Below are 10813 nucleotides of genomic sequence, written 5' to 3'. Positions count from 1 at the left end.
TTTCACTTGGGGTGCCTGTGTGGCTCAGTGGGTTAAAGCCTCTGCCTTCGGCTCAGGTCATGATCCCAGGGCCCTGGGATGGAGCCCCACATCGGGCTCTCTGCTCAGCGGGGAGCCTGCTTTCTCCCCTCTCTCTCTCTCTGCCTGCCTCTCTGCCTACTTGTGATCTCTGTCTGTCAAATAAATAAATAAAATCTTTTTAAAATAAATAAATAAATAAATAAATAAATCTTTTCACTTATTTGCTTATTTACTCTTTACAACCATCCTGCCTAGTAAACACAATTACCCATTTTACAGAAGACAAGACTAAAGCCTCTAGATAGGTTAAGGTCAATTACCACACAGCTGAAGAGTAGTTCAGCTGGAATTCCGAATCCACAAGACTTACCCTGGAGGCAGAATTTTCATCGACCTCCCTACTGATGCCACCACCCCGCTACAAGGACAGCATGGAAGGGCCAGAAGGGAGGCAAGGTCCAAAGGCAATTCAATGGGGAAAAGAGAGTCTTGGGCCAAGGGTGCTGGGATGACTGTAGAGCCGCATGCAGAAAGATGAACTTAGATCCCTACCTCACATTATATATAAAAAATAACTCAAAATGGTGAGAGACCTAAATGGTAGAGCTCCAACTAAAAAGCTTTTAGTAGAAAACATAGGAGGAAATCTTCTGGACTTTGGGTTTGGGTCTGGAAGAGATTTCTTCCACATAACACCAGAAGCATCATCCACAAAAGAAAAAAATGGTAATTGGATGTCATCAACATTCAAAACCTTTGTGCTTCAAAAAACACTCTTATGAAAGTAAAAGAACAAATCACAGACTGGGAGAAAATATTTGCAAACCACATTGTGAAAAAGGTCTTCTATCCAGAATATACAAAGAACTCTAACAACTCAAGGGGACAAACAACCCAATTTAAAAATAAGCACAAGAACTGAATAGATATTTCACCAAAGAAGATAATACAAAGGGCTAATAAGCACATGAAAAGATGCTCCACATGAGTTATTAGCAAAATGCAAATTAAAATGACAATAAGACATGATTTCACATTCACTAGAAATGGCTGTGATAAAAACAGACAATACATGCTGGCAAGAATGTGGGGACACCGAGATCCTCACACGGTGCTGGTGGGAATGCAAAATGAGGCAGCCACTTTGGAAAATAGTCTAGCAGCTTCTTAAAATGGTAAATATAAATTACCATACAACCCAGCAATTCCGAAATACCCAAGAAAGAAAAATGAAAACGTATGTCCACACAAAAACTTCCATGTGAATGTTCACGGCAACATCACTCATAAAAGCCAAACAATGGAAACAATTCAAATGTCCATCAACTGGTGAATGAATAAACAACATTAATTATGAATACCAATTAAGTAAAATGTTACCCTTTTTAAAAGAATCTTTTTTCTCATTAGTACACCTGTATCAGAAGCGCCTATATATTTATTATGTCTACATTTTTAATTTCATCAACAAAATTTTTTATTGAAATTTGATTAGCCAATATATTGTACATCACTAATTTCAGATGTAGTGTTCAGTAATTTTTCATTGTGTATAATACCCAGTGCTGATCACATCATCATCCATAAAAATTGTGTGGAAAAGTGCTCTCTCTCATTATAGAAGTATTCAATAATATCCTCCATTTTTGCCTTTTACTCTTCAATGCCCAAAATGTTTACCACCCGAGTTTGCCAACCCCTGCTTTAAATGAATGCCTTTCCCTTCAGAAAGAGAAAATCGAGGCCTGTTTTCTTTCTTTCTTTTTGCAAGATTTATTTACTTACAGGCGCCTGGGTGGCTGAGTCAGTTGGGCATCTGCCTTTGGCTCAGGTCATGATCCTAGGGTCCTGGGATGGAGCCCTGCTCAGCGGGAAGCCTGCTTCTCCCTCTGCCTGCCCCCTTGCTCGTGCTCTCACTTGCTACCCCTCTCTCTCTCAAATAAATAGAATCTTTATTTAAAAAAAGATGTATTTATTTATTAGAGCAAAAGAGAGAACATGAATGCTCATGGGTAGAGGAGCAGAGAGGGAGAAAAGAATGGGAAGCAGACTCCCCACTGAGTGTGAAACTAGAGGCAGGACTCAGTCTCTCGATCCTGAGATCATGACCTGAGCTGATACCCAGAGCCGGACACTTAACTGATTGAGCCTCCCAGGAGCCCCTTTTTCTTAAGGATTGATGTGTTACTAAAGGAGGCCAGCAAATCTTGAATTAAATAGATAAACTGAAAAAGAACTGAAAAGGGACAAACTTTCTATTTCTTATGTTTTTTAATGCCTCATCTGTGACCACAATAGTCTGAAATTCCATTATATGGGCCTATTACCTGCCCCCCGGCCTCATGCAGCTGGCCTTGGATGCGCTGGCAGAAGTCAGGATTGCACAGCAGAGTGAGCGGGGCCTTCAGCTGGACAGGCACTGGCTCCACGGTCTCTAGTAGGTGCTGCCACTCATCATCGCTGTCTGGCTCCTGAGGCATAGGGGGGTGAAAGAGGTCAGGAGCATGTCAGGTTCAAGGACAGTAGCGCCCAGCCTGGGGAATTAGGGAGTAAATGCAAGAACCAATGAGTTCTCCAGCACAGATGTATTCATTTGAACCACTGGTTTCAAAAGAGCTGGCAGTATGAGAGGGGTCTTGAAAAGTCTCTCCGAGAACACGGGCACAAGTTCATGAAGAGATACCTACGGACAGGTCTATTGCAGCATGGTTTATAATTAAAAAAAAAAAAAAAAATGGAGGGGCGCCTGGGTGACTCAGTGGGTTAAAGCCTCTGCCTTCAGCTCAGGTCATGATCCCAGGGTCCTAGGATCGAGCCCTGCATCGGGCTCTCTACTCCACAGGGAGCCTGCTTCCTCCCCTCTCTCTCTGCCTGCCTCTCTGCCTACTTGTGATCTCTGTCTGTCAAATAAATAAATAAAATATTTTTTTAAAAAAATGGAAATGTCATAAGGCCAATCAGTAAGGGAATAAGAAATCATGGCACATCCATCTTAGGAAATATTATGAAGGGTATACAGGAATTCTTTGTGGCATCCTCACAATTATAATAGTTTGAAACTATTACAAAACAAAACAGTAAAACCCCCCCAAAGATGACATGTTCAGATGTAGAAGGATCTCCAAAATAGATCATATGATAAGTGAGGCACGATGTAAAACAGTACTTGCGGTGTGAACTCAATGATAAAAAATGGCCAAACTACAGATTTCTGTGTGTACATACACGTATCTATAAAAATTCAGCAAGTTTAGAAGAAGAAAGTTTAACCTAGCAACAGCAGACACCACTGGCATTGGGGTGAGGCTCAAAAGGGACTTTCATTTTTACCCATGTGTTCCAAGTTTTGCTAATTACATGTTCAGATGTTATGCAATTATCCTATCAATCTACAAATTGATGATAAGAAAGAAATTTTTAACACAAGGGGAGCTCATACCTGGGATAGTTGGGAATCACTGTTCCAGAAAAACATCTACCCGGACCCAACATCCCACGACAGGGTCAAGGCCAAGAGGAGCCCCTAGGGCTTACCTCATTTTCTAGGTCTACTGCATCAATGCTCCTCTGGCCCACCACCTCTGGCCTCAGCTCTGGAAGAATTCGTTCACAGTCCTGGGCAATCCGGTTTTCCCTGCCAGAGGAACAGCAAGTAGGAGGAGTCCCAGACCCGTGATGCTCAGGGTTCATTAACATGTCCATCGCTCTGGGTCCAAGGCAAGAATGAAGAACAAGCCATACAGGATCAGAGTGGGGAGAGCTTTTTTCTAGGATATGGCCAGGACAGGATGTTGACCACTCCACACGTGTCCTTGACTGTCCTTCCACTTTGGATCTTACTCTCAAGTCTACCTTGGCAGTTTCCACCTGTAGCTCTCAACTCAAATAATCTTCCCTTCTTCTTTCTCAGTTAATGTACAACTGAGGCATAGAGAAAAGAAAATTCCCACAATTCCCAATGAATCAGGAAAATATCCAGAATCAGAATTCAAGAACCCAGGACTTGGACTCCCAGGGCCCTGCCCCATGAGGCGCTGGCTAGTGACAGGCACCATGTTGTATTTGCTTTGGCTAAAGCCGAAGATCTGCAAGATACTTTACTCTATAAATCCCTAGCTATCCCCTCCTCACCGAGGGGCAGGGGGGGCCTCTCCAGCCCCCCACTCAGCCCAGCTGCTCTTCATTTCTGAGGCCAAGATCCCAGCCAAGAGGCCTGGTTCCTGAGGAGTGGCTCTTAGTCTAGGCAGAGGGGCTGTGCCACAAGCCATCTTGCTGGTCCTGTCCTCTTGCTCAAGGGCAGGTCCTGTGTTCTGGTGTTTCTGTGGGAAGTGGGCAGGAGACACTGAATCAAAACTATTTGATTGCCATAGGGCAGTACAAATTCTACTTGTGGTCCTTCCTTAACCTTCCTTCTCCAACCTCCCCAGTTACTAGCCTGTTCATGTCACCCATCCCCTCCGTCCCACATACCTTCTGCTTAGCCTCCTCAGCCATATGCTTACAGGCTTGTTGCAAGATGCGAGATCGATTGCCCTTGGGGGCCAGCCGATGTACCTGTTGGTCCTTGAGGACCTGAAGTTCTGGTGGTAGGCGACTGGTGAATGGGGTGCCCAAATCTGGGCTTCCTGGTTCAGTTATTACTGCAGGGAGGAAAAAAGAAGAACACGTGATCACACTAGAGCTGTGCCACCATCTCCACTTGGCCAGAGACAACTTCCGTGTCTTCAGGCTTCTGTGGAAGGAGACCATTTGACAACATGACAAAGAGGGAGCGGGGTTGCAAGGGGAGTGGCAAAGATTAGGCAAAGGGCAAGGAAGAAAGTTCGAGACCCTGGGGAATGCGGGCAGATGGGGAAGAGCGTGGGGAAGTACCAAAGCCCTGGGAACCGTAAGGACTCACTGGTGACACGACCAGCTATAAAGGGGTGATGTAAGAGGTCTGGCCAGGACAGACGCTGCCTGGGGTCCTTGGTGAGCAGTCCCTGTAGAAAGCTCTGTGGAGAGAAAAGAATACCTCATGGGTCTTCGCTTTCCTACAGGCTCTCTTTAACTCACCAGCAGAAGCAGGAAACCAAGACTCCGGGGTCCATTCCTTCAGTAAACTGGCTGGTCTTGACCACCCTCTACTCCTATCCATAGCCCTCATTTCCTTGGCTCCAGGAACAGACTTCACTGCCTCCCCTCCGGGAGAGCCCCCTGTTCTGTCCAAAGTCATTCTGGCGTCTTCACAATCACCTTCAGAAAGCAAACATTCAAAGGAGTCCAAATGGCTCACTGTGCCCTCCCTCCAATGGCGGGCTTGTCTGCAGCTGGGTGGGAACAGATGCGTTCGTGGTGAAGAGCACACTCACACTCAAGTCATTGCGTACAGATGGGCTTGGGAGCCCGCCAACACAGAAATCCTTTGGCAAGTCTTCAGATGGTGGTGGGGAAGGGAGACTGCCTCTGAAAGCGGCACATCTGTTATGAGGTATCCTTGGGAACATCCTCAGTTGGGCCTCAGATGGGAACAGAAGGTACTGGTAGATGATGACCACTGTTCTAAAACAAGGTGTCATCTGTGGCTCTTGCTGAATGAAGATGCCTGCATGTTGCCTCTGAGGGAGAAGGAATGGCCTATCGCCCACTTAAGTTTCTTTTGTTTAGATTCTTTCTGATAATTACTGGAGCTTCCCCAACTAAAGAGATTGGGGAGAGACTTGCCCCTTTTCCTCTTAGAGCAAAGGAAAGTTATAATGAGACTGCACTCGGGGAAAAGGTTGCATTTAAATTCCACTGAGGGCCCAAATTTTGCCCTAGATAAGAAATAAAAAGGGTGGAGTGCCTGGGTGGCTCAGTGGGTTAAAACCTCTGCCTGCAACTCAGATCATGATCCCAGGGTCCTGGGATCAAGCCCCGTGTCAGGCTCTCTGCTCAGTGGGGAGCCTGCTTCCTCCCTTCTGCCTACTTCTCTGCTCTGCCTACTTGTGATCTCTGTCTGTCAAATAGATAAATAAATAAGATCTTTAAAAAAAGAAATAGAAAGGGTGAACTCTTCTTCCTCCCTCCCTTCCTCATCCCCCCCTCCCCCCACTGTGAGTTTGCTGCAATCAGAGGGCACCACCTCTGTCACCTGCCCCTAATAGCTGAGCTAGTCCCACTGGCTCTGGCCATTTGAATGTCTGAAGATTCCTTCTTTCAGGAAGAAGACTAGAAGTTCTGTGGGCAGATCTAGATATCATCTGGACCTTGCATCTGATAGGAAATAAGTGGAACAGAGAGTGCGTAAAAGGATAGCAGCTGTTCCTGGTGGCTTAAAATTACCTTTCCATTGCGATAAAGAATAACCCGCCCCAAGGAGGGGCTGCTAGGTCCAAGTTTGGTGGACCTTAGAACAGCCTCCCAGAATCAGTCCCTACAGGAGAAAAGCAAGGCAGCTGGGCCCAGCTCCTGCACTCATTAACAGCAAAATCTTGCCCCAGATTTTGGAAAAGGGAACAGAGGCAGAGGAAGACGGGTTTCTGATGCAAAGTGAACTCCCTTTCTACGTTCATTACCTTGAAGCAAGGACTAATGGCAGTCGGCCAGCGCACAGGGTCCTTGAGGATGAGACTGACCAGCTGAAAGATGCTCGTCGTGTAGAAGGGAGGGGTGCCTACCGCCAGCTCGTACAGTATGCAGCCCACGGACCAGAGGTCTGCGGTGTGGTCATATGGGCGCTCTTCCACCAGCTCTGGAGACATATAAAGTGGTGTGCCTTTGATGGATGTCAGCACCATTGTGTTGGTGCTCATCGCCCGGGCAAATCTGCGGGAGATGATGGAATGGAAACGGGAAGAGAGAACGTGAACAATACAAACCAGCCCTGGCGACCACTGCCTATCATTGCGTGAGTTATCCCAAACCTACACAGACAGCACCTTCCTAAAGACCAGACGGGAATCCCAGTTTCCAGCTAGGCTTCAACAGTGAGGCCCAGCGAAGTCAAGCATATGGTCTAACACTCCCGGTAGAACAAGAGGCAGTGACGGAAGGTCAGACCTCTCACCCAAAGTCACAGAGCTTGATGCCACCACCCTTGGCAAGAAGGATGTTCTGAGGTTTCATGTCTCGGTGGAGAATGCGGTGGGAATGCAGATAGTACAGAGCGGACACCAACTGGGCGGCAATGGCCTGAACCTAAGGGTCACACAGGTAGGAGAAAGAAAGGAGAGGTCAGAGGAAGGAGCCTACTGAGGAACCCAAAGACACTTCCCTAAATTACTGATGTGATCGTCTCTTTTTCTTTCTTACAGAGCTTCCCTTGACACCTGCCTTAGTTCTTGCCCCCCAATCATTCATTCATTCATTTGTTCACTCACTCATTGAAGAAAAATGACCATGGATGGACAGATCATCCTGTGCCTCTCAGATGCATCATTTATAAGCTGATGAGATAATACCACCACCTCCTGGGGCGCCTGGCTGGGTCAGTCATTAGGTACCTGCCTTAGGCTCAGGTCATGATCCCAGGGCCCTGGGACTGAGCCCTGCATTGGGCTCCCTGCTTAGAGGGAAGGCTGCTTCTCTCTCTCCCACTCCCCCTGCTTGTGTTCCCTCTCTTGCTGTCTCTCCCTCTTCCCGTACCCCCATCAATTAAATAAATAAAAATATTTAAAAAAAATAATAATGATACCACCTCCTGCATCAGGATCCCTGCTCAGCAGGGAGCCTGCTTCTCCCTCTCCCCCTGCTCGTTCTCTCTCTCTCACTCTCAAATAAATAAGTAAAATCTTAAAAAAAAAATAATACCACCTCCCTTATATAATCCTTACTACAAGGATTAAAGAAGTTACAGCACACCATGCTCAGAATGGTATCTGGCACTTAGTAAGCCTTCAATACACATTACCTATTGTTAAATAAGACAAAGTCCTTTTTCTCAAGAGACATGGTCAAACAAATAAGATACACAAAATGAGCAAGATGACGACTTACAAGTAATAATGCTCAGAATGCTCAGAGATGGCACGCTTCAACAGGACATCTGGAAAGGGTCTACTTGCTAGGTACAGAGAAATCTCTAGAACAAGTGTGGCTGGAGAATGTGTTTGCCCCTATCCCGCTGTTAACCACTAAATCTTGGTGGTGAATCCTGCTTCAGCACAACCCTTACCCTTTCCTGCCCTCTTGATACCACTACACTAGCTCTTCTTCCCTACAGGTGCTTAGTGACATCAACAGCATTAATAATAGCTAACTAGGGGTGCCTGGGTGACTTAGTTAAGAGTCTCCCTTTGGCTCAGATCATGATCCTGGGGCCCTGGGATCAAGCCCTGCATTGGGCTCCCTGCTCAGCAGAGAGCCTGCTTCTCCCCCTCCCTCTGCCTACTGTTCTCCCTGCTTGTGCTCTCGCTCTCTCTGTCAGATGAATAAGTAAAATCTTTAATAATAATAATGATAACAATAGCTAACTATGTTGAATGCTGTGTGTCAGTCACTCTTTTAAACCCTTTACATGGATTAATTCACGAACCTTCACAACAGCCTCATGAGACAGACATTATAATTATGTCCATTTTTTAAATGAGAAAACTGAGAACAAAGAGGTTAAAGTAACTTGCCCCTGAAGAACCAGCTAGAAAGTGGCAGGGTCAACCTTTGTACTCCCGAGACTTTGGCTCCAGTGTTCACATAATTTCCTGGCATACCACACTGTCTCCACAGACTCCAAGAGTCTGTATTTTCCTTGGGAGTTTTCAAAATGGTGACTCCCAGTGCCCTCAGCTTTCCCTATCAGTCCCTTAAGCTGAAAAGAGGTCAGGGGAGGGGAGAAGTTTGAGCTAGGGAACATACCTGGTCTTCAGGAAGTTTTCCGTCATCTTCCAAGATCTGAAAGAGCTCTCCCTCAGCGTAGTCTGTCACCACTACGACCTGCAAGGAGAAGGCAAAGGTCCTGATGGCTCCAGCTTGATACATTCTGAGGCCGGGAAATTTCTGGGAAGAGTGACCCAAAACCGAAGGGCACCTCTTTGTCCGTCTCAAAGCTGTCAAGCATATGTACAATGTTGGGATGCCGCAGACCCCGCATGATTTCAATCTCTCGTTGCAGGTTCCTCAGCTCCTTCTCTGAGCGTCCCAGTTTTGGAATGAACTTCAGGGCCACCACCTGTCAGTGGTAATATGAAAAAGAGTAAAGGCCTAACCACACTATTGAAACATTCACCTAGAGCTCCAGAATTCAGGCTTTCGATTGTGAGAGCAAATTCTCATTCCTCACCAGTCTCCTACTCCCCTTCCCCATGGTACCCTGGCCTTATCCAGCCCCTCCCCACCTCCCCGCCAACCCCTTGTCCTAGGAAACACCAGCCTTGGCCAGACAGATCCCTTTGGTGGATTCTGGGAGAGGTGTTCTGATCTGGGTAAAGAACTCTGATTTAAGAGATTTAGGGGAAAGAGATGGAAGAAACAACGAGGAAAAAAGAACAGAGTTCAAGTGGTCAATCTCTTCTTACATGGTATGATAGAGGAGAATTAACAGTAAACATAAAATTTATTTATTGTTTACTACATGCCAGACACTGTACTAGTATAGTAATTCAGCACAAATCACATTTAATCCTCAAACTCCATTAATCAGATACTACTCATAATTATCTTTATTGTAGAGATGAGGAGACAGACACTGAAAGTTTAAGTAACTTGTTCAAACTACTTATCTAGGATCTGAACTCAAGTAATCAAATATTAGGGCCCAATACTCTGTGAGAGGAATGAGGGAGGGAGTCAGTTCCTCAGGAACACAGGTGGCTATTCTGGTCCCATTTTCCGCCGTGGCTGGAAGTACAGAATCCCACCCAAGAGATACCCCTCTTTGTTCACCACCTGAGCACTGTATTTTCTTCGACCCTTGTACACCCTCCCAAAGGAGCCTTCTCCAATCATCTCCAACACGTGGTACTTTTCCATGACAGAAGTTTCAGGCTCCCTCAGAAGGAAGGAGGTAGAGATGGTGGTGAAGGGCTACAGCTCCCGGGGACAGTTCCACACATCTAGGAGGCCTGGTTCGGGCATGGAAGAAAGGTTAATTAATGTTAGCCACCTTGCCTTTTCCTTTTTCATAATAATCAGGTCTCAAAAACATCGTAGGGTAGACTGGACAGAAAGATGAGATCTTGGAGCAAACAGAGCGCCTCCTGTCGTCCTCCCTCCCTTTCAGCCACCTCCTGTCCCCCAGGCCAATCTCGTTCCCACCGGACCCCGAGTTCCCCTTCCACCTCCACGCAGCCCCGCCCACCCGACCCTCCCCCTGTCCCTCTTCCTCTCCCTCTCTTCCCTCTCCCTTTCTCACCAGGCCTCGCCCCTTAGGCCCCGCCCCCTCCGCCCAGCCTCGCCCACCCGACCCCGCCCCCCTCCGCCCAGCCTCGCCCACCCGACCCCGCCCCCTCCATCCAGCCTCACCTACGGACTCCGCTTCTTCCAGCCTCTCCCAAGCTCCTGACACCTCCAGGCTTCTCAGCACCCCCTCCCACGCCCTCTGACCGCACACTTCGCAGACCGGAGCCCCTCTCTCACCCCCAGCCTAGGAGCTTCAAGCTCCTCAGGCCGAGGGACGTCGACCCTGGCCTTCAGCCCCGCCCCTTCCGGCTGCCTGCAGACTTTGCCTGAATTATAGATCTTCTCCACCCCCACTGCCGGTCTCTTTAGACTCCCACTGCTACAAGCTGTACTCTCGGGAACTGGTCAGGGAGGTTTACAGGACGAAGGCGTTCAGAGGTGTTGGGAGAGACGGCGGACGGCCCACAGGCACTTCCTAGGGCACTTCCGAACCGTC

The 10813-nt window shown here is 47.3% G+C and overlaps 1 protein-coding gene across 7 annotated transcripts in view; it reads right to left on the bottom strand.

The window, feature by feature from the left end:
* STK36 (serine/threonine kinase 36) overlaps positions 1–10607 on the bottom strand; it is a 23119-nt gene extending 12512 nt beyond the window's left edge. For 2 of the 7 annotated variants that reach the window (XM_032354796.1, XM_032354798.1), the window contains exons 1-11: positions 10441–10606; positions 9865–10040; positions 9008–9148; positions 8836–8913; positions 7049–7179; positions 6558–6807; positions 4922–5015; positions 4492–4661; positions 4153–4340; positions 3556–3655; positions 2349–2492 (exon numbers count right to left, since the gene is read on the bottom strand). In XM_032354796.1, the coding sequence (XP_032210687.1) occupies positions 2349–2492; positions 3556–3655; positions 4153–4340; positions 4492–4661; positions 4922–5015; positions 6558–6807; positions 7049–7179; positions 8836–8913; positions 9008–9148; positions 9865–9948 (1380 nt within the window). In that variant the 5' untranslated portion in view covers positions 9949–10040; positions 10441–10606. Of the gene's footprint in view, positions 1–2348; positions 2493–3555; positions 3656–4152; positions 4341–4491; positions 4662–4921; positions 5016–6557; positions 6808–7048; positions 7180–8835; positions 8914–9007; positions 9149–9864; positions 10041–10081; positions 10293–10330; positions 10357–10440 lie in introns of those variants that run through there. The other 5 variants (XR_004288545.1, XM_032354797.1, XM_032354799.1 and 2 more) reach the window with 5 other exon arrangements.
* Positions 10608–10813: the final 206 nt, after the last annotated feature.

Source organism: Mustela erminea, chromosome 8, assembly GCF_009829155.1.
Source record: "Mustela erminea isolate mMusErm1 chromosome 8, mMusErm1.Pri, whole genome shotgun sequence".
NCBI lineage: Eukaryota > Metazoa > Chordata > Mammalia > Carnivora > Mustelidae > Mustela > Mustela erminea.
This window is presented reverse-complemented; position numbering and strand designations above follow the sequence as displayed.